This window comes from Sardina pilchardus, chromosome 10 (genome assembly GCF_963854185.1).
Source record: "Sardina pilchardus chromosome 10, fSarPil1.1, whole genome shotgun sequence".
NCBI classification, from domain to species: Eukaryota; Metazoa; Chordata; class Actinopteri; order Clupeiformes; family Clupeidae; genus Sardina; species Sardina pilchardus.
In genome coordinates this window covers 2,219,476-2,242,888 of record NC_085003.1, presented here as the reverse complement: position 1 = coordinate 2,242,888, position 23,413 = coordinate 2,219,476, and the positions used below count along the sequence as shown (strand labels likewise).

The 23,413-nt window shown below is 44.6% G+C and overlaps 1 protein-coding gene across 3 annotated transcripts in view; it reads right to left on the bottom strand.

The window, feature by feature from the left end:
- magi2b (membrane associated guanylate kinase, WW and PDZ domain containing 2b) overlaps positions 1-23,413 on the bottom strand; it is a 61,920-nt gene that overhangs the window by 34,211 nt on the left and 4,296 nt on the right. For all 3 annotated transcript variants that reach the window (XM_062547395.1, XM_062547398.1, XM_062547396.1), the window contains exon 2: positions 11,953-12,069. In XM_062547395.1, coding sequence (XP_062403379.1) covers positions 11,953-12,069 — 117 coding nt within the window. The remainder of the gene's footprint in view (positions 1-11,952; positions 12,070-23,413) is intronic.

The following is a 23,413-nucleotide window of genomic DNA, read 5'->3' as shown; positions in this document are numbered from 1 at the left end:
AAACAACCCAACAACATCTACTGCAACCGATTCAAAAGCTACAGGGGAAACAAAGAACTATGAAACAGCTCCTCTCAATGACTGGTTCATCTATCATCTATCAACATCACGGTGACTTCCAGCTGCAGTCTTACATATGGTTGGCAAATACCCAAAGTATCCTCCAACTCTGAGTGTAAACCCAAAAGAGAATGGTTTCAAACCCGAGACTTCATTCTATTCACAGATCATCAGTGTCAAAGGCTAATACATAATCCATCTGACAGTGACTAAATTTAGCTTCTTCATTCTATACTGTACTCACCCAGGAAGAACATGGCATAAAAAGATGATTCATCCCTCAAGATGAAAGCTGTTATCTCTTTTTCTGATAATGCGATTTACCGGGGAGAAAAAAAACATCTCAGAATACAGACATGAGCTCTCCACAAGGTTCAGCACACTCTGCAGGCCCCCCCCCCCACTGGCGCTAGGGCCCTGGGAGGACTAGAGGGTGGCGGGGCCCCAGCACAGAGACATGGAGCGGCCATTACTGCTGCTCCACTGGCCCCCTCAGCAGTCAGCGCAGGCTCATAGTGAGGCCTCCTCATGGGGGCGTGTCAGGACCTCGCCTCCAGTCAGGCTCCAGGACAGAGGGGACTGCAGGAGAGGCAGGCTGGAGGGACACACAGGCCTGTTGAATGGGCAACGACAGCAGTAGTACAATGTCAAAAGCTCTAGCAGATATGCTTGGGTGCGTGCGTGTGTGTGTGTGTGTGTGTTTGTGTGTGTGTCTATGTGTGTGTGAGTGTGTGTGTGTGTGTGTGTACACAAAACAGTATGTATGTGTACATAAAATATTTGATCTAGTGAATGCAAGCACAAAGTCTAGTAAGCATTGAAAAATGTACAGTCATTAGATTTGCCCCCCCCCCCCCCACACACACACCATCAAATCTGCTGTGATACAACAAGGTGGTTTGATTAAATGGAGCTAGAAATAAATCTGATTACAAAAGGAAAGACTCTGGCTGAGCACACATGGACATACACACACTCACATTCACACACATACACACACGAATGCATACAAAATCACACACTCTTGTGCACACGCACACACCTGTGCACAGACACACAAGCGGAAGATTATTTCTGATCTGCTTAAGGGGACAGATCCGTCCAGAATCTGCGTCTCTTTCACCTGTGCTCATCTCTCTCCGCAGGGGATCACGCGATTAGAAAAGCTTTAGATTTTGATTTTGCTCTCACAGTTATACTGTAGACCAGGTTTCAAATTCTGCTGTGGTGAAAGGTTTCCAAGCATTGCAACATTAGTTCACAAAATTAGTGATGTACGTAATTCCTCTACTCATTGACAGTTATAACAAATAAAAATGAATGACTCATGCTCAAACATATGACTCCATACACTACATACCAAAAACGCTCCAGGATCTTTGCTATATACTGTGACCTTGCTATGACCCTATTGAACCCAGTCAGAGGGAAATCCATCTGTAGACATATGCTGATAAAACACATGCTTCACAACAAACAACTGAGTCTGATTTTAGGATTTACTCAGATTCTTATCAAGGCCAACAAGGCTTCAGCTAAAAGGAGTGTGATGGTAAAAGCAATGATTACAAAAGCTACAAAAGCTGAATAAACGATATAAAACAAAAGAAAAGTGTTAAGAATAGGCAGAATTTGCATAGGTTGTAACCAAAGACAAGCAAGCTGTAAAATGTTGGTAGAAAGGAAGAATTTCAGACAGGACTACACTAACTCTTTAGAGTGTCTTCTAACAGTCTATTGCTGGCATGAACACTTGGCAAAAAAGGAAGCCTTATGATTTTTACTACAGACATTTGTTCAGTGTGTTCCTTCCATATATGCATATTTAGCTGACCAATACTTTATTAGTGAAACAGACCTACCTTTAATCCACAGCATTTCCTCCTTCATATCATGGCCTTATGCACCTCTTATTCCAACACAGGCATCAAAGGAAGAGTAAACATGCCTGCTATGGAAGACACTCTTGGCATCGCTTAAGTAAAGCCTAGCAACAAATCTGCCAAAGACGATCTGAGACAGACATAAAAGACTCTTGAGGACTTGACTGTGCATTTCATTTGAAATAATAGACACATGAGTATAAGCACATTAGATAACAATAAGCAGAGAATAGTTTTTGCTTAAGGTTGACAAATAGAAGGTGCTGAAGATGAGCTACTCCAGATACCCAGGAACTGCTTGGCTCCCACTGCTATGGCTACCCCCTCAGTCGCTCCATTCCTCTAAGGACCACTGTCTGGCACTGCCACACCTACACACTGTAATCCAGACTATTCTCATTAGCACTCAGCTGATAGTGTAACGAGCTAGCATGTGCTACCAGAGCAGGGGGGTCCCTCTCTACTGTATCTCCAAGTAGCTGTTGAAGACCCAACCCAACTCTACCTCCATCTTCTACTGTACCATGTTCTACTTTGACTAGTACTGTACGTAAAACGTCTGCACTCTCATCCTGTGGTAACAGTTCTGATGGATGTAGTATTAAAGGTGAACTATGCAAGTTTTTTTTAGCTTAATTTGCCTTAACTAATCAGCTTCGGAGTCATTGGAATGGTTCTTTGATTCATTTCGGGTTGGATGACGGCTGTCTCGCTTCCCCCTAGCACCTCTGAGCGGAAAAACCACGCATGCAAGTTTGTGCCACCGGGACGGGACAAACTGAAAGTCTCCAGCCTCGCGATCATGCTCGTGAAAAGGCAGACTGACCGAATGAGGAGTGTTGTAAAATATACACGCTAAAGCTGTAGGGGAAGCTCTGCAGAGAAATCTGCAAGCGTAAAACGAGCGAAAACGGCAAACCTGCATAGTTTCCCTTTAAGTGCTATCTAATGTCTCCTCTGCATTATAGCTTGTTATTACTTATTTTTCTAAGTTACACTTGAAAAAAGCATCTGCTAAATTGACAAATGTAGATATGGTATATTTTACCATACTGTATCTCTGCTTTAGTTGTAGTTGTAGGTGTAGTGTTTGGGGTTATGTCTCACCTGTACCTCTCTGCTTTTGTATTTCTGCCCGTAAAATGGATCTCTTTCCATCTTCTGTCTGATTCTCCTTGGAGCTATGACAGAGGGGATCGTTGTGTCTGCCACGAGAGCCTTTAATCACCTGCTCATCTGCACTACAAAGCCCAGACAACATGTTTAAGACAAATCTGTCTGAATCTCCTTCAAAAACCTGCCATATACTCACAATATATAACAATTCCTGTGAGTTGCACACTTAACAACATGTCCAGGGACTATTTTTATGATCTATGCACTGTGCGCCACTCATTACTTTGTCATATGAATCAAACAATGTCTCTTTTCCTCTTGCTTTCTCTGTCAGCCTTTGTTATGAAGTTATAATCCAAACTATCCATATCAAACCCCTCTTACTTTTGAAGCTATGAAGCTATCCAAACTACCCATATCAAACCTTTCTTGCGGAACAAAGACATCAGGATCATATCATTCACTTTCACTACATTAGCATTTAAGCATATAAATGCAGCTGATATACTGTACAATATATACATTATATACATTGCTATAGATAATTCAAATGATTTACAAACCTCTGCTTGTTCACCATGAACCCAGCAATCAAATGGATTGCTGACAATGAGGTGCTAAGGTGGCAGAGAGAGTGAGAGAGTGTTGCTGCACTGGGCTGAGAAGCTGCTACGTGATTTCATTAGACTGCAAGTGTCCCAGCGTGTCACACAAGGACAGGGGTGCCTGCACACTCCCCAGTCTACGGTCACTCCAACCTTGAAGCAGTTAGGGCGCCTGTATAAAATGACTGCTCCACAAATGGAGTAATCAGCCTCGGAGCCTGCCAGCGCAGACACTGCCAGTTTGGAGGTGATGGTGCCACTCTCTCCTACATGAAGGCATGGCATTATTACAGCTCAAGCCTGACAGCAAAGTACGCTCACAGCATTTTGGGGGTTTCTATTTTTTCTTCTTCTTCCATAACATGATTCTTATCTCCCTGTAAACACTGTTTTCCACACTGTGCTTTGTTTTTTCACCATTGTTGCTTCAGGAATAATCCACAATCAGTACAACCCCTAATGAGATATAAATATGATTATATAGATGTCAAATTATTATTTTTTTGACATGAAAGGTAATTGTTTTTTAAATGCAAATTAAAATCCCAATTGTGTCCAGCGATTCTGTGGCTACTTAAAAAAAAACATGTCTTAATTAAAATCTTAATTGTTAAGTTATGTCATTTGTATTAAAATATGAAAAAATATAACACAGGCCGCAGCTCATTAAAGAACATGACAGAAAGCAGAAGGCAGATTATTCCATATGTCTCCAATTATCACTCTTCCAGTCCTTTGGCCAAATTTCAGTTCATTCAAGACAGAAGCAAAAAATCTCAGACAGGATTTTTTTTCTCTGCAAAAAGCTGCACAGGACTCGGCGCTACACTGCACCTAAATCTGTGGAGAGGATTTCTGGCTGTCTTGTAGGATGAGGCCGCTCATAGATCACGGTGACGTCAAGGCAGAGACAAGGAGAGGCGGGAGAGGCGAGGGGAGAGTAGGTCCTCTCAGATAGAGAGGCTATTAAAGAGTTTTATGCTGTCAGCCACTGAAGTGTAAGCCAGCACATCCCTGCCAGCCGCACACCAAGAAGAGCAGCGTCTTAGTGATCAGTTCATAGCCCTGCTTCAGAGGTAACCCAGGCCACATCTACACACGTGGCAGAGAGGCCTCTATCTTGATCTATAGTCCACATATACTATATGCACATAGGAATACTCGGTGATATTACACATCTGCTTTGACAGGGAAGCGTAGCATATGAACGTTATTTGTAGACATGATGGTTCCTTAATGAACCACTATAAAACACCGTAGCTTCACATTTCAGTGCTTTACTTGCAGCTTGTTGGTTATGGGTGGATTTGCGAGACGCACCAGAAAAGTAATTTCACAACCTGATCACAGCCCACAGGCACATGCTTAGAATACTAATAACATATGCTACAGGGACAGGTCACATAGGGAAATGTTATCAACCAAGATTGAAAACAGTAGAAAAACAACGCTATGGCATCTGAACAAAAGGTCTCTGATGACTCCCCATTTAATTTACAAAGTCTGTGCTGAGTTAGTCTGGGAGATGGCTTTGATTGCACTTTTGCTTAATTTGCCTTAATCGTGTACATAACCTGGTCATTACAACATCTCCTCTGTCGAGTTTACATATCACCTGCAAGACATGCATGAATAAGCACAATAGCCTGATTGATGTGTTTTTGCTTTTAAATAAAATGTATTTGCCTCATCACGCCAAAACAACAGACATAAACTGTTTTAAATCCGTTCAATTTAGACACAGCTTGCCCATCACACTGGCGGATTTGAAACAAACACATCAAAGCTATGGCAGTCATGCTATCCTTATAACAAGCCGTAGCGAGGAGGCAGCTTCCAAACACTCATCATACATATTTCAGTGCCACACACCAAAATACGCCTCAGCATAAAAAGAATAATCAACACGACTGTCGTGTCTCCAGCAGGGTAGGCCCCCTCCCCCCATCCAAGGCGTTACTTTGCAATTGTGTGTCTTGACAGTTCAGCTCAAGCAAAATGATATAATTCAGCCTTTATCATAATACCAACAGAAAATGTTGAGTACAGTATGTTGTGAGTAACACACGAGTGATCTCCATAGAGGTGAAAGAAAATTCCAGCATGACTCAGCTGTCAACAATACAAAATATCTCTGTGTGATTCACGCATATAAAGCCTCCTGTTTCCCCACACAAACACTACTTTCAATGTAAGTGCAGAAGCATAAACACAATTCGCTATTCACTTGGTTGGCAGCTAACACATGGCAATACTGTATTACAGTTTCTCATTTGCTTTGGTTCATTTCTCAAATCAGAATCCTCTACACCTGCTCAACTCATCCACATCATCTAGCCACTTGTGCCAATCATAACCCCAATTTTAGATTTTGCCAATGCTTTTCCCAATTCATGCAAGGGTATCTGAAATTGTTGTTTAGTATACCCTGCAAAACAGCTCAATATATATTCATTGTATAAGTTATGACATCCAAATGGGTTACACCAGAAATCTTTATGAGTTAACCGTATCAGTGTCATCAATGCCAATTACATGGCATAGGCCACCAAGGCAGAATGGATGCACCAGGCCAGGATTAGGGACAACCGGGGGCATTGTGTGCCCACCATATCAGACAACAAAGTGCTCAGTCATATTTCCTCCAATGGATTTTACACAACACATTCCCCCTTCCTCAAAACCACCCCAGGGATCTCGTTCATGAGAATGAGAGGAGGTTTGTGAAAAGTAGCATGACAGATTACATTCTGTATGTGCTCATTTTTATCTACAAAAATAGGGATTGGTTTGGTGAACTGCTGTCCATTTTACTCAGTGTTTTCTCCAGTGTTGAAACTGCTTTCGGAATGAAGGTAGGTTATACTGTATGTCTTTGATCAAAACTGCCAGAGAATGTATTTGTTTCGGCAGGTGGCTCCATTGTTTCTCGACAGGTTGTATTTGAACTGTCCGATCTACCAAGTCAGTTTTTCTGCATCATGCTATTGCTATGACATGCTTCAACTATGATTTGGAGCCTGTTTTACTGTAAACCGTTAGTGACATGAATCGTATTTAACAGTTGGAGGTGATACATAATTGAAAGAGATACAGTAAAAAAAAAGCTCATCATCTAGGGTATAATTCTGTGTGTGCGTGCGTGCGTGCGTGCGTGCGTGCGTGCGTGCGTGCATGCCCAAACCCTGACTACAGTTATGAGCTCAGAATACTCAGAATGCTTTAGCTTCCTCAGAAGCTAATCAACAGAATCAACTGAATGGTTAGTTAAGCAGCCTACAAGAAAATGTGGGGGGTTTTTTGCCAGACTTTTCCTGAAACCTATACCTAGTCTCTATATGTAAGAGTGTTCAGAATAATCCTCCACTACGCCACCTGTGCCTGGTGGTTTTGTGCATTCCATTTTGAACGTTGTGACGTTAGAACGCTTATCTATAGCCTAAATGAGCAAAATGCTAATCCAGTGCTGCAGAAGGACTCCATCATGCCAGAGTTCACTTGAGCAGCCAGTGGGACAGCAGAGCAAAAGCAACACAAGCTCCATGAGCACACGCCGAGTCAATCAAACCACATCAGCCAACTTAGGAGGCATGTGTGAATGTATGAATGAAATGAATGAATGAAAGTATGGCTTTTACAGTAAATAGCTCCTGTTATGGGAGGCCATCTGAGATGTACTAGTGTTGATGATCTCTATCCACATGGCCTGATCAGCACGGTTCTATCAGAAATGGGGATAAATATTCTTAGGAAGATCATGGGTTCTAGTGTACACTAACACCTCAACAAACAAAGTAAAGAGCATCAAGTAAATATGAGATATTGTTGTGTACTGCTCAGAATCTACCATACCTCCACTATACCATTAACATAATGCAAAATACCAAGAAACTTAAAAGCAATGGCAAAAGCAGAGACTATTTGCAGGACAACAGGCTAGCGGCAGCTCTAACCTACTGACCTGATGTCAAATCTAAAGGTTTCCTTTATATTGCACTATACAGTACAGTAGGTTTATGATGCATTAGACTAGTTTTGCACATCTGGTTTCTTCTGGAATATATCCAGACATAAATGAAAATGCAACCTTTACTATCTTGACTCGATCAGTGCTCTACAGATGGAAGACCAGCACATTATCCATAACATGAATATTTTTAAGACGCACAGTCAGAGATCCTCTGAAAAGGGAGATTCCAATCTTTGGGTGGAAAAGCAGAACGGCTGTAAGGTCTGGCCACGAGAGGCATATTTGACCAATTAGCATAGTAAATCATGACAGCATCTGGTCAAATCCACAACAAAAACAAATCATTTTGTGTGACAAGTTACAGTTCCATCTCATGCAAGTAAATGAGAATTCTTCATACTAAGATCAAGTCAGAATAGTGTTTTGTGACGTATGTCTGAGAAGCGATATGACTAATCCCATCTTGTCTCCTATTAAACCATCTCTGCTACTGTGTGTCCTGTCCTGCTGCTCAGTGAATGTGCCTGTGTCCAGCATCTCCAGCCCCCCTTGGACATGTGTTGGCTTTGCAAGTACCTGATCCAACAGTGTGGTCACTCAATACCCCATGCTTCATTTCACACAGTAAAAGCATCCGAATTCCCTACTGACAATGTTTGCGGCCCCTCAACTCACATCAAACACAATAAAGAACATCCTGCTATGTACTATCTAAAAAACCAGCGGTTCAGGGTGTACATAGAGGTCAGAGCAGAAAAGCATGGCAGAGAGGGAGTGTTTAGTTCAATTTGAACACGGGGAATACAGCAGTTTGCAACTAAACACAAAAACACTAGTGCCAGCCTTCAACTGTTGTTTGCATGATGCCGCTGGGCACGGGCGCGGGCAGAGCGGGCAGAGCGGGCAGAGCAGCTAGTGCGGCTTGTCTGTCTCTTTCCCCCGACAGCCTGTTGGACTGGCGGTGCATGCTAATTCGTCTTGATGTGTGCTCCTGCTCCTGACGGACGCGACGTGACAGGCGCACAGCCCAGGGCCCGAGGAAAGCCTGACTTTGCACAGTCACAGTAACCTCACTCCCATGCAGCGCGCCACAGCTGTGGCGGAACAGCCACAATCTCCTTGAGTTGCCGCACAAGTGGACAACAAAGCCGACCAGCGGAGGACGGACGAGCGCTCTCAGAGTCACTGGCGTGTTGAAAACAAGCACATGCCTGCATCTGATATGCGCACATACCAGGCTACAGAGTGGCCATTGGCCAACACCAGCGGAATAAAGACATCGGGGAAAACAACACGGATTGCAGATGTGAAGGAATATGGCACTAAAGACAGGCAATATTTCATCTGCTATAAATAGAGCTGGGCAGAATGTCAGCACACTCGTGTGTTCATATGAATATGCATATCCTCTTTGATAGCATTAAGAAAGACACAATCCCTTCAGCAGCTTGTTGAATCTGAGCAATAAGAGGAAGTCAGGTGTCTGAACATCATGAAGGTCATTCCAACGGATTATTTCTGTATAATTTGATGATTCTGCCGTGATGTCCAAATGGTCTTGCTTTTATCTGTAGGGAACCTGAGGGTCCTAATATCAGAACTACCATTCCTATTCAGAAATAAATGACAAATAACGCAAGCATGCCTATTTCTGTGTAATAATCCCATTATTACGCGGTACTTACATTATAGAAAATCACAGTGGCGCCTTTGCATGGGAGATGCAGCTCAAATTTAGGTCAACAAGGACTTTTACATTGAGGAGCTCCACTACACTGGGGAGAGATGGAGCTGTATGAAGGTGATGCATTATGTACACAAGACAGGAATTCAGTTACACAACAAATGTTGGCATAGCGTTACGCATAAGGAACCCAGTGAGCACACATTAGCCGCTGTGTTAAGTCACTGCTAGAGGAGCTGAGGCGGTGCAGATGCAGCAGTGAGGAGTGAGCAGTGAGGAGTGAGGAGTGAGGAGTGAGGAGTGAGGAGTGGGGAGTGAGGAGTGAGGAGAGAGGAGTGAGGAGTGAGCAGTGAGGAGTGAGGAGAGAGGAGTGAGGAGTGAGGAGTGAGGAGAGAGGAGTGAGGAGTGAGGAGTGAGCAGTGAGGAGTGAGGAGAGAGGAGTGAGGAGTGAGCAGTGAGGAGTGAGGAGTGAGGAGTGGGGAGTGAGGAGAGAGCAGTGAGGAGAGAGGAGTGAGGAGTGAGGAGTGAGGAGAGAGGAGTGAGGAGAGAGGAGTGAGGAGTGAGGAGTGGGGAGTGAGGAGAGAGCAGTGAGGAGAGAGGAGTGAGGAGTGAGGAGTGAGGAGAGAGGAGTGAGGAGTGAGGAGTGAGGAGTGAGGAGTGAGGAGTGAGGAGTGAGGAGTGAGGAGTGAGGAGTGGGGAGTGAGGAGTGAGGAGTGGGGAGTGAAGAGTGAGGAGTGAGGAGTGAGGAGTGAGGAGTGAGGAGAGAGGAGAGAGGAGAGAGGAGTGAGGAGAGAGGAGTGAGGAGAGAGGAGAGAGGAGTGAGGAGTGAGGAGTGAGGAGTGAGGAGTGAGGAGAGAGGAGTGAGGAGTGAGGAGAGAGGAGAGAGGAGAGAGGAGTGAGGAGTGAGGAGAGAGGAGAGAGGAGAGAGGAGTGGCAAATGACCTGCTTGTGCCCACTCAGCCCTCAGCACGGCTCTCACGGCTGCTGTGTGCATCTCTCCACAGCTGCTAGACACACAGAGGTGTTGTAGGTGTTCCCTGTACACACACCATAACTCCACCCCACACACACACAAAACGCCGCCTCAGTAATGTAATAATGCTCACCGGCAATAGTGGGGACTGCATCTAAATCAAAGGACTCATTTTAATCCGGTCGCTGGGTAATTGTGATGTGTTTGCGCTTTATGTGATAGAGGGGGAGGGGGCAACGGGAAGCAGGCCTGGAGAGGAGATGCTGGTTTCTATGGAAACCCCAGGCGTGGAGCTCACTGACTGTGCAACCGAGGGACTGACTTAAGGTTAGCCATCCAACCCAGAGGACACCTACTAGATGCTAACAGAGGCGTGGAGGCAGCTTAGCGGAGCACAGATGAAAGAAAAGAAACACATTAACAGTCAAATAGAGGGAATGTATGGGAATATCAAGCAGAACCCAGGAATAGCAAGCAGAGCAGTTGCTTCTACCAAAGACCGACCGAAAGTGGTACAAGGTTAAGTCTAAGAAACTGTATAATTGAGGAGCAATTTCAGTCATACACAGGACGAGATGGAGCATTTCTGTAGCTTGTAGCAATGCTATAAATCAAATGCTAAATTTAAAAAATGAAATGTGCTTTTAGTACAGGCTGACAATAACAACACGAATAAAGCAAGAAACGTTGAGTCATGATCCTTACATAATTACCGAGTATGACCCAATTCATAATATAAAACGCTTAAAATGCTGATCCAGCTTCACTGACAATACCAACCTCTAATTAGCCAATAAAAATAAATAATTTTCATTGAAACAGTGTGAGTCAAGAATGCGCTATTACGTCACTGTGCAACTGTGAATACATTCATCTCATTGGATGTCAGTCGCACGTGTCATTGTGCCAAAAATGGGCTGAGGGGTGCACCAGATCGCAGCGCAGTCACCATTTCTCCCCCAATAAATAACTTGAGCTTAAGATTGCCAAGGTCAGCAGCAGAGCACTCTCCCCCATTCAGGTGATGGATGACATATGCAGCCTATAAATACTCTGCTTGCTGTCGCATCCGCTCCCCTGACATAAGGACAAGCTCTGATGTGCTGGAGGTGAATGGGACCCATTTATGAGCACAGATAACATTGATACCACCCATGTATTTATTATCTAATTGGATCATTCTGTGCTGATGTGCCTTACATTGGTAGAAATACATGGTCATTCAGTTGACATTCACCTTTACTCTTTAGGGTTGAGGTTAATCAAACTGTACCAGCAAAATGTGCATTAAAATATAATAAAATGAAATAAACAATATCTCATTATTTCTCAGTGCAAAGCACATGGTATTCTTGTTTAATAAAGTCAAATTAGAAGTCAATTTCAATAATCAATGTATAGCCAACAATTTATGGCCAATTGATTTCAATAATCAATGTATGGCCACATAATATGAATGTGTGCATACAGGTTTTAGGTCCTTAATCCCTGGTAGCTTAGACTTTTTTGTCACCGAGCTCAACATCTATTTTTTCAGCTAAAAGTTCTCCATTCTTAAGCTCTGCTGCCCTGCAAAACAATTATTCTGATGGATTGGTGAACTGGCACACTAGACTAAAAATGAAATGACATTCCGCAGGATCAAAAAAAATGGCACTTACAGGGCACAGTGCGGAGGTAGAGGTTGTCTCGGATGATCTGTTGAAGTTCGTGGTCCACAGAACCCTTTTGGAAGCGAAGGTTTAGATAGTGACGGAGATCCTTGTCTACAACACCTCCTGAAAAAGAATACAGGGCAACATTACATACAGACAATGGCTGTGAACTAAAACTGTCTCCCTGATTAAAACAAGCAACTATTTTAGCTGCGATGATTCCCACAGACGAAGAATGAGATAGCTCAAGGTCGAGCTGCATTTCACAAGAGTACAGTGCTCCTTCCTGACACACTATGGGCTCCTTTCACAGTGCATGTATCAGGGCTTAAGTGCTGTGGCAGAGGAGGTGGCTGATGCTACATTAGGATGACACATTGCTTTTATGACTGAATATAAAAGAGAACACAAACTGTCAGAAATGGTAGGCCATGAAATGGTAAGAGCCTGCACTAAGAAAACAAATAAGGCCTCCTTTTACAGAGCAGTTTCATCTTACTTATTCAGTAAAAATGTCGTGTTTAACTTGATAATGTTGCAGAACATACATGGTAAAAGTCTAGGCTGTCACGGACATAAATTCTGGATAACTACAATTCATGTAACTGGAATTGATGGGTAATACAGGAGGTGTTTCTCTGAATGACTTGCCTACTTTCATGGAAAGAACACAATTCTATCATGAGTCATTACCAGCCTGAAATGCTCACAACTAAATAGTTCTTAGTAGAGTTGATAGATAATAGACTAAAAGGTCAAATGTGTTTTTGTATTTCTGCTGTAGTTTCTCTGTATCCATCTACGTACAACCTGTAGCAATTACCCAATAATGCACTATAGTGTAATGGTAATAGTTGAGGTGTTTCTTAGTATATCAGGAATAGTTTCTCTCTATTTGCCTTCAAGTCACGTTAAGTCAAGTTTATTTATATAGCACATTTCATACACAGAGGTCATTCATGTTATGTTGCAATTACCAAATTATATACAGTATAATGAACTATATTATACTATTTAGTATTTTGATGACTGTAAAAGGAAGGGTTATCATTTTCATCACTATTAAGTTGTTCACACAATCAGTTGCATCTCTCACTGTGATACCCAAGTCACTGTGATATCTGAGTCAGTTCAGCAGTTCATAGACTGAGGCTTTACCTATTAAACATAATCTTATTCTTGTTTCTCCACCACTTGGTCAACATTATGCGCAGTCACAAGTTGAGCATTATCCTGCAGATTATGCAGCCTTCAAGTCCTCTTGTAAATATTGTAAATATGAATTCCAAAGACATGAATGCTCAAACAAAGTCATAATCATGAGTTGAAAACGTTTTTCCAACGTTTTTATGTGAACTCTTCAAATAGGCCTATTCCAGTTTTGTCACTGGCATCTGCATGACATGCAAACACTGGAAACAGTACTCGTCATAGTGTTTACACACTCTGAGCAATACAGTTTCCTCATCCCGACTCAAAAACACATGAACACACCAAAGTCGACAGAACGACTTCTCAACTACGAAACATGGACCTTCCATGGAGGAACACATGAAGGCAGCATAAGAGAAAAACTGAACTATGTCTAAACTCCAAAGAACTTCTAAACACTGTGTTGATAGGTGCTGCTGTCTTAGACCTAAGATGGCTTACATTAATTGGTTCAAATATCACATGTGAAATGAGTATTGTTACCATTATCTCCATTCTTTATGTTATATACTATATCCAGAGAGGGTTAAAGCGGAGTAATGAAGGATCTTTGCTATATCTTTGTCCATTAAGACAGTTTTGCTTAAATTCTGTAACATTTGGTAATTCCATTCTCATAACAATTTATTAATGGAGCCTTCAACAGCACACCTATTCTCAGGTTGGGAATTTCCTAAAAAACTAGCTTTGACACAATTTCATCACCTAAGTCTACAATTTGATTTCACCTCATTCAACCCATGTGTGCTCAAAAATAGCAGCTCTCCTTGACCCGCTCAATGACACAGCGCTTAAGAGGGCTTGTGCTGCTTCTGCAATAGCTTGAGCCATTAGAATAAGGCCCTAAGTGCTAGTTGCTGGGATTTCTAAAATATTAAACATCAGTAAAATGTATACTTTATAATGGAGAGTAGTGAATATGTTAAACTTAATCAAACAAATGATGCAGTGGTGTCACGACGCCACCAGGTTCTCCATCAGTCTCTACTCCTCGTCACTCTGCTCCAACGATCTCCCAATCTAATTCCCCTGTCTACTAATTGCCCAATCATCCTATCCACTTTCCCAATAATCCAATCTCCTCTCTACTACTCCCCAGCACCTGCAGCCAATCCCCTCTACTACTCCCCAGCACCTGTAACCAATCTCCTGCTGCCCATTTAAACCCCTGTCACCCTGCTCTCTCCGTCTGGCCTCTTCAACGGAGAACCTTACTCCAGCACATGGACTGCTCCTTGTTCCTGAAGCTCTGCTCCTTGTTTCGCGAAGTGCCTGCTACGTCCCAGGTTGTAGAACTTTTATGTTGGACATTTTCTATTGGAAATCTTTCTGTTGGACGATACACTCTTACAAGTTTGGACTGCCTTCTTATTCTGATGATCTTCTGAGCGTTAACTTCCAAGACCTTGTTTATTTCTCCTGCCTTGGTTCATGTTTGAAAATTAAAACAACTTGATTGATCATAACCTTGTTTCCTGAGTCTGTGTGCCCTGACAGAAGGCCAGACCAGGCAATGGAGCCTCAACCATTAAGAGCTGACCATGTGGATCCCTTCCAAGGAATGGTGGACAATGCACGTCAGACCCTTTCCAACTCTGCAACCGTAGCAGCGGCCACCCCAGCACCAGCAGCAGCCCCAGCTCCAGTGGCTCCCCCAGCAATGATTCCAGCAAACGCAGTGGTGAATCCATCACCATATTCTGGAACCCCGGAGGCATGCAAGGGATTCTTGTTGCAATGCTCATTGGCCTGGGAAATGCAGCCACACCGATTCCCTACAGACCGATCACGAGTAGCCTATATCATCTCTCTGCTCTCGGGGCGTGCCTTGCAATGGGCTGAAAGCATCTGGAGACAAAATGGCCCCACAACAGCATCGGTGGACAACTTTGTGGCTCATTTCAAAGAAGTCTTTGACCTACCTGAAGGTGATTCCTCCACCCAAGCCAAATTACATGCCCTGAGGCAGGGCAAGAAGTCTGTCTCTGAGTACGCAATCCAATTCCGAACCTTGGCTGCCATCAGTGGGTGGAACGAACCTGCACTACTCACCGTTTTCAGACAAGGGTTGGAACCCTCTCTCCGTCTCCAGCTGTCCTCATATGATGATGCCATCGGTCTGGAAAGATTCATTCAGCTCGCCATTCGAGTAGCCAATCGCCGAGAGTGCTGTTTCAAGGACCTCCGCCATCCCACTTCAGCCTCTGTTCCCCAAGTCGATGATGGAAATGCAGCTGCTGGGACCGAACCTATGCAAGTAGATTCTCTGCGGCTCACCCCAGCAGAGCGCCGGCGGCGCATGACCCAAAATCTATGTCTGTACTGTGGGTCTTCTAGCCACTTCATCACTAGATGCCCCACACGGCCACCACGACCCATGGTCGGTATCGTGAGTACTCCACTTGTGCATTACAAACCATTACTCATTGAAGTTGCTCTGTCCAATGCTATGTCCACCTACCCAGTCTTTGCTCTCCTTGATTCAGGGTCAGCCGGGAACTTCATTTCCGGGTCCCTTGTCCAGCGTCTCCAGCTCCAGAGGACCCGCTGCACTGCCCCCCTCGACGTCCACTCAATAGTGGGTAAGCCCTTAGCCCGCAAGCGGGTCCAATATCACGCAAATGACCTAGTGCTGCGTGTTGGATGTCTACATGTGGAGAAAGTTACCTTTTATATCCTTGAAGATTCCACAGTCGATCTAATTCTAGGACGCCCCTGGCTTATCCAACATGCACCTGTGATCTCCTGGTCCACTGGAGAAATACTTCAATGGGGAAAGAAATGCCATTCCAACTGTTTCCCAAAACTTCCTCGCCCCAGTACTCAGTCTCCAGTGTTGTCACTCAATGCCACCACCATTGAAAGTCCAGAGCAGAGTCGTCCAGTAGTTGTCCCACCTGAGTACTCCTCATTCAGTGATGTGTTCTGTCCGCGCCGTGCATCTCACCTTCCTCCACACCGACCCTGGGACTGCGCAATCGACCTGGAACCTGGTCAGCCCCTACCGCGAGGAAAGGTCTACCCACTCTCCGTCCCTGAGCAAGAGGCAATGAAGAACTACATTGAAGAAGCATTACAATTGGGATACATACGCCCATCTAAATCGCCAGTGGCTTCTTCCTTCTTCTTCGTGGCTAAGAAGGATGGTGGACTTAGACCCTGCATTGATTACCGTGCACTCAATAATATCACAGTGAAGTTCAGATATCCTCTTCCACTTGTTCCGGCAGCTCTTGAGCAACTGCGTGATGCCAAGATATTCTCCAAATTGGATCTGAGAAGTGCCTACAATCTAGTCCGTATTCGCCAAGGTGACGAATGGAAGACTGCTTTCGTCACTCCCACCGGTCACTATGAATACCTGGTGATGCCCTACGGTTTGTCAAACGCACCATCAGTTTTCCAGGGGTTTATCAATGAAGTGTTCAGAGAATATCTCAATCTGTTCGTCATGGTTTTCATTGATGATATACTCATATACTCATCCAACCCCACAGATCATGTCAAGCACGTCTCCCTGGTCCTGACGAAGTTGCGTGAGTTTCAGCTCTTCGTGAAGGCTGAGAAGTCCCTCTTCCACCAAACTGCTGTTCACTTCCTGGGCTATGACATCAGCAACCACGGAATCAGCATGGACGACCAGAAGGTGAAGGCGGTCCTCTCCTGGGATGCTCCACACACAGTCAAGGGACTCCAACGCTTCTTGGGGTTCTCAAATTTCTACAGACGCTTCATCCACGGCTTCAGTCTGATTACAGCACCCCTCACCTCTCTACTCCGAAACAAACCCAAAAGCCTATCCTGGACTCCTGAAGCCTCAGAGGCCTTCCAGAAGTTGAAACAGGCCTTTGCATCTGCACCAATCCTCCGCCACCCAGACCCTGAGAGGAAGTTCATCGTTGAGGTGGATGCATCCACCACTGGGGTTGGTGCGGTTCTTTCTCAGTGCCAAGGTAACCCTCCTCGTCTTCATCCTTGTGCCTACTTCTCTAGGAAGCTTAGCCCAGCAGAACGTAATTATGACATCGGAAATCGTGAATTACTTGCCATCAAGCTAGCCCTGGAGGAGTGGAGACATTGGCTTGAAGGATCGAAACACCCATTCTCAGTCCTGACTGATCACAAGAATCTCCAATACCTCAAAGAAGCAAAACGACTCAACCCCCGCCAAGCCAGATGGGCCCTCTTTTTCACTCGCTTCAATTTCACCATCAGCTACAGACCTGGATCACGTAATCCTAGGGCAGATGCACTATCAAGACTTCACCATCCAGAGGAGTCCAGTGAGCAACCCGAACCCATCCTACCAAATGAGTACATCTTGAGTCCCATCCTGTGGTCCCTGGATGAGCAGATGGCCGCCGCCAGGGAGTCTGATCCAGCTCCACCGAATACCCCAGCTGGTCTTGTCTACGTTCCCCGACAGCTCAGAACTCAACTCCTCACCTCTGCGCACTGCAACCCCGGCACTGGACACCCCGGGGCCAACGCCAACCTTACGCTTCTCCAAGATCGCTATTGGTGGCCTGGCATGGCTCGGGAAATCCGCAAGCTTGTTGCGGGATGCCCAGACTGCGCAATGTCAAAAACTCCTCGTCACCTCCCTGTGGGGAAGTTGATTCCTCTACCGATACCACAACGCCCTTGGTCACACCTTGGGGTCGACTTTGTCACAGACCTCCCACCGTCCAACGACAATACCTGCATCCTTGTCGTGGTTGACAGATTCTCCAAAGCCTGCAAACTCATTCCACTCAAGAGTCTCCCCACGGCAGCTGAGACAGCGGAGGCCATATTCACTCACGTGTTCAGAAATTATGGCATCCCAGAAGATGTGGTGTCGGACCGAGGGCCCCAATTTATTTCCCGCTTCTGGCGAGCCTTTCTCCGTCTGATGGGTGTAAGCGTGAGTTTGACATCAGGCTATCACCCCCAAACAAATGGACAAACGGAACGGAAGATTCAGGAGATCGGCCGGTATCTTCGAACCTACTGTCACCGGCACCAAGACACCTGGAGTCACTTCTTACCCTGGGCCGAGTATGCGCAGAACTCTCTCCGCCAACCTTCCACTGGCCTAACACCATTCCAATGCATCCTTGGTCACCAACCTCCACTGTTCCCCTGGACAGGAGAATCTTCCGATGTCCCTGCCGTTGACCGCTGGTATCAGGAAAGTGAGAGGGTCTGGGGAGAGGCGCACCACCATCTTCAGCGGGCTGTCAATCGCCATAGTCGCCATGCCAACGTGAGACGATCTTCAGCACCAGAGTATGAAGTGGGTCAAAAGGTGTGGCTGTCCACCCGGGACATCCGAATGCGTCTCCCATGCAAAAAACTCAGCCCTCGATACATCGGCCCCTTCACCATAACTCACCGGATCAACCCTGTCACCTATCGGCTCCAGCTCCCTGCTAATTACCGAATCCACCCCACTTTTCATGTGTCTCTTCTGAAACCCTTTAACTCACCTCTCTCTCCTTCCTCCACAGAGCCTGGTGTCGCTGTCGATCCCCCTTTGCCGCTTCTCCTGGACGAGGGTCCTGTCTATGCCATCCACGACATCCTAGACTCTCGGCGTCGCAGAGGTCGGCTGGAATACCTGGTCGACTGGGAGGGCTACGGTCCAGAGGACCAATCCTGGGTGCGCCGATCTGACATCCTGGACCCAGACCTCCTTGCTGACTTCCATCGCACCCATCCCGGTCGACCAGCCCCCCGCAGCCGTGGCCGACCGCGACGCCGTGTCACCTCGTCCCTGGAAGCGGCTCCTGAAGGGGGGGGTAATGTCACGACGCCACCAGGTTCTCCATCAGTCTCTACTCCTCGTCACTCTGCTCCAACGATCTCCCAATCTAATTCCCCTGTCTACTAATTGCCCAATCATCCTATCCACTTTCCCAATAATCCAATCTCCTCTCTACTACTCCCCAGCACCTGCAGCCAATCCCCTCTACTACTCCCCAGCACCTGTAACCAATCTCCTGCTGCCCATTTAAACCCCTGTCACCCTGCTCTCTCCGTCTGGCCTCTTCAACGGAGAACCTTACTCCAGCACATGGACTGCTCCTTGTTCCTGAAGCTCTGCTCCTTGTTTCGCGAAGTGCCTGCTACGTCCCAGGTTGTAGAACTTTTATGTTGGACATTTTCTATTGGAAATCTTTCTGTTGGACGATACACTCTTACAAGTTTGGACTGCCTTCTTATTCTGATGATCTTCTGAGCGTTAACTTCCAAGACCTTGTTTATTTCTCCTGCCTTGGTTCATGTTTGAAAATTAAAACAACTTGATTGATCATAACCTTGTTTCCTGAGTCTGTGTGCCCTGACAAGTGGTGCCTTTTCAATAATATTGGATTTCACTTCACACAATCAACTAAGTCATTAATCTGTTCAAACAACAATAATAATAATAATTTTAACAAATTATTCATCTAACCAATGTCAACCGTTCATACAGCAGATAACAACAGGCTTCCAGTCACTGCAAGATGTTACTATGAACTGGATGTGTTAAATAAACGTTCCACATTTCAACAAAATGAAAATGTAACATGATGCTTATCATCTGAACAGTATTGCATCCATGCAAAATACTCACTCATTCCAGTGTATCTGTAAGTCACTGCAAAATGAACTGACAAAATACCTGAGGCTGAAAAGGCTATTAAACTGGGAAGATTGTCAGGAATACAAACTAACTTAAAGGACAGCTTGGAATGCCCCCTCTCTGTCCTTGACAACTGATTTGAGATCAACTCATCTCATCACAGTTCCAATAGTCACTGTCTTCCGACAGCAGCAAATCCACATCTCACTCACTCGTCTTCATGGCATCAAATGAAATTAAAACCTTGGCCTGCACTGCAGGGCAACAACTCTTTTTTCAATAACATGCAAAATAGGGGCACCTTGAATAAACCCGATCTCTCAAGGAGAAAGCATTTCTGTGAGAGTGGAAAGCATGAATATGGCTCAAACCCTTAGAAAAAAAACCACAAACACTAACAACACAGACATTTACATATGAAAAAAAGAACTGATTTTGCAATGTCCATCACGCTCACAGACAATTATGGCATTGCCGGCACCATCTTGTCCTACCTCAGTAATAGCACACTGAAATCCACACAAACTGAAACTTGCATTGGTGAAAGAACAATGGCTATACGGAACCCCCTTTTGACAGAGGTGCCTCAACATCTTATGGCCATCCTATTCCCACATCTATGAGAAGAGCATGAATAATGCTGAGAAGCAGACGCTAGGCACGGCAAAGGCACCTCATTCGAAGATTTCCTCCGTGAGAGGTCCAATATCCTTTTATCCCAAGCCTGTCTTCAAAAAAGGAGCAGCCTCCTCCGAGCTCTCTGTGCCAATCCTCGGAATCCTTTTCCTCCTCTCTCCCGAGCAGGTTCCAGTCCAGCGCTTCAGAGCAGCGCACAGTTCTCCTGGTGCTCCATGGCTCACAGCGCGCCGCTTGCCTTCCTCTCCACCACCGCACGCTGAGCTAATTCAACGCTGCCAGCTTTACCCAATTGGGGTTTTTTTCAAGGGTATTTCAACATTTGCTTTAGATGTTGTCTTCTGCAAAGGAATAAATCCAAATAACAGAATGGCAAATCCAGATGAGAGACACTGAGGAAACAGGGCAGACAAGAGAGCTGTCGATGGATATGGGCGAGCAGAGGAGAGCTCATTCTGCTTGGGGAGAGCCTATCACATCAAAGCCTGCGTTCTCATTGGCTCATCACATCCCTGTGCTCATTATACATCCTATAGCTCCCTCTGTCTGCTAGTCCAGCAACTACTCACAGCAATTCTGTGTCTACGCAAACTGTCTCTCTCTTTATGTATGTATGTGAGTGTGTGTGTGTAAGAAACTCTCTCTCTCTACCTCTCTCTTCATGCATGCATATGTGTGTGTGAGAAACTGTCTCTCTTTCCCTCTGTGTGTGTGTGTGTGTGTGTATGTGTGTGTGTGTGTGTGTGTGTGTGTGTGTGTGTGTGTGTGTGTGTGTGTGTGTGTGTGTGTGTGTGTGAGAAGGAGAGAAAGAGAATGGAAAGACAGAGAGACAGCTTTGTAATACCAAAGGGGATATCACAGAAATCACATATGATGAAAGCAGTCCCAGAGAGGTCATGTTTTTTATCTGATAAAGTAAATGTAATAATACTATTAATACTACTAGGGCAATACCGCCTTGAACCTGAATTCCATTTCTCATATTTGATTAAGCTGTTGTCTCTTACTTCAAATAGTCTCTCATCCAGTCCAGACAAATGAGAAGCAGAGTGGTTCAGACCCTATTCTTTAACAAATCCTACCAACCAACATGTAGCTTCAGCAGCACAGACATGAGGGTGTATCTTAACAGGCTTTTGAGCTCCAATATCAGCATACTTCAACAAGAGTCACAAACAGCGTCTTTAAGCTCATGTAGTAATAACGGTTGCAGTAGTTTCTGCTCTAAATGTTTCTATATGAAGTCATTCTAAATGAACAAAGGTAGGAATTTTCTGGCATCTCTGTCAAATTAGCTCTTATGATGGTTAATGTAACAGTGTCATTTAGCTAGTTGCCTAACTCAAACATCCCAGTTTAAATGCCAAATACGTTCAATTTCATCCTTCCTTAGGAAGATATCAACAGGGGGCATTTTATATGCACACGCTGAAGAGTGTTTTCGTTTGAAGGACCATAATAGCAGACCTTTGTGTGGAAAGTCTCTCAAGTCTCTTCAAATCTCATTGGTGAAATTTCCGCTTTCCATGCCATTGCTCTGATGTTGAATAACATTTGGAAGAAAAAATGTAGCCCTAGCTTTTGCATTTTCACATACTATCTCATCCTCAGAATGGTATAGTCACATCAGTCTGGCCTACTTGAAAGATACAACAAAGTTCATAGCTGAACATCACAATGATGGTATCAGTTCAGGGTCATTTCAGGTGCCTATAAGAGTTAACTTTAATTATAGCTACTGAACTCTTTTAAGGGTTCTAAAACCTTTAGCAGGTTCTGTTTATCAAATTAAATTGCTGAACATATTGCAGTAGACAGTATTTCTGTAGGCCTATGCCACTCTGAAGCTTTGGGAGTCTTCTGAGCTACAGTAATGTCAGACCTCTGTTGTTTTGCTTCATTATGACTTTATTACCGATTCCTTACTCAATTACAGTATGTACTAGCTAACAGTGGCCTCCATTTTAAATAGCACTCTGTCTTTATCCAAGCTTGTGTAGACTGACACTTCTTTATCTTTTCCTAACCTGTCCACTGGGGTTAATAGCAATAACAAGGGGGCTTTGTTGACTTGTGAGGCAGTCATGCCTGAAATAGCTGCACTGTTTCAGGAGGATACGTCTTCTACTGTGTAGAGATTTGCTGAACAGATGTTGTTCTTGACAAAACAGACTGTAGTATAAAAGTAGCGGACAAGGGCAGATGTGTGAGATGCTGACTGCCTCTCACCTTAAGTCACCCTCAGCATTTACTTTCTCTGGAGGGCCTTCATTGTGCATCGGCTACAAAATGTGCCAACTACTATGGCATACTGTAGATACAGCTCTCATTTACAAAATCGGCCAACTATGACAGATACAGATATTGGTGCATTCAGAATTGTCTAATAGAATTGTCTGTATTTTGCCTCATAGGTGTGTGTCTGTCTGTGTGTGTGTGTGTGTGTGTGTGTGTGTGTACGTACAGGTGTGCATGAATGGGTGCAATTGGCACGCAGAATGCTCTGTTTAACCTGATGACTTTTAATGTACTGTTAATCTTAGCATGTGCTGAACACATGCCCATTTAAGTGACCTGAGATAATCTCCTGCCCCTCTCTGGAAAAGCAAACACAATACAGCTCATCAGAGCCTGGCACAACACTGAAGGAGCTGCTGTGTATTGTTTACTGCTTAGCTATACAACTCATGGGAGATATCACACGGTGTCCCAAATGTTGTCAGACCTTATAAAACGCGTACAATTTTACTTACAGATTTTGTGCTGTGTCAATGATTATCTAAAGAGTACACACGCCTTGCAATTGCAACGGCAAAATCAAATCCAAAAGACCTTTTTTGGACGTGATATCATCATGTAAGTGATGAAGGGTGAGATGTGGGCTGAAATACCACCATTTCAAATAAACAGCTAAATACAGATGTGCTTAAACATATTGGTGTCTCCTTTACCAAAACATAACATGGGATTAATGGCTGAGAAGACATAATGTAGTTAAAAACATGCAGA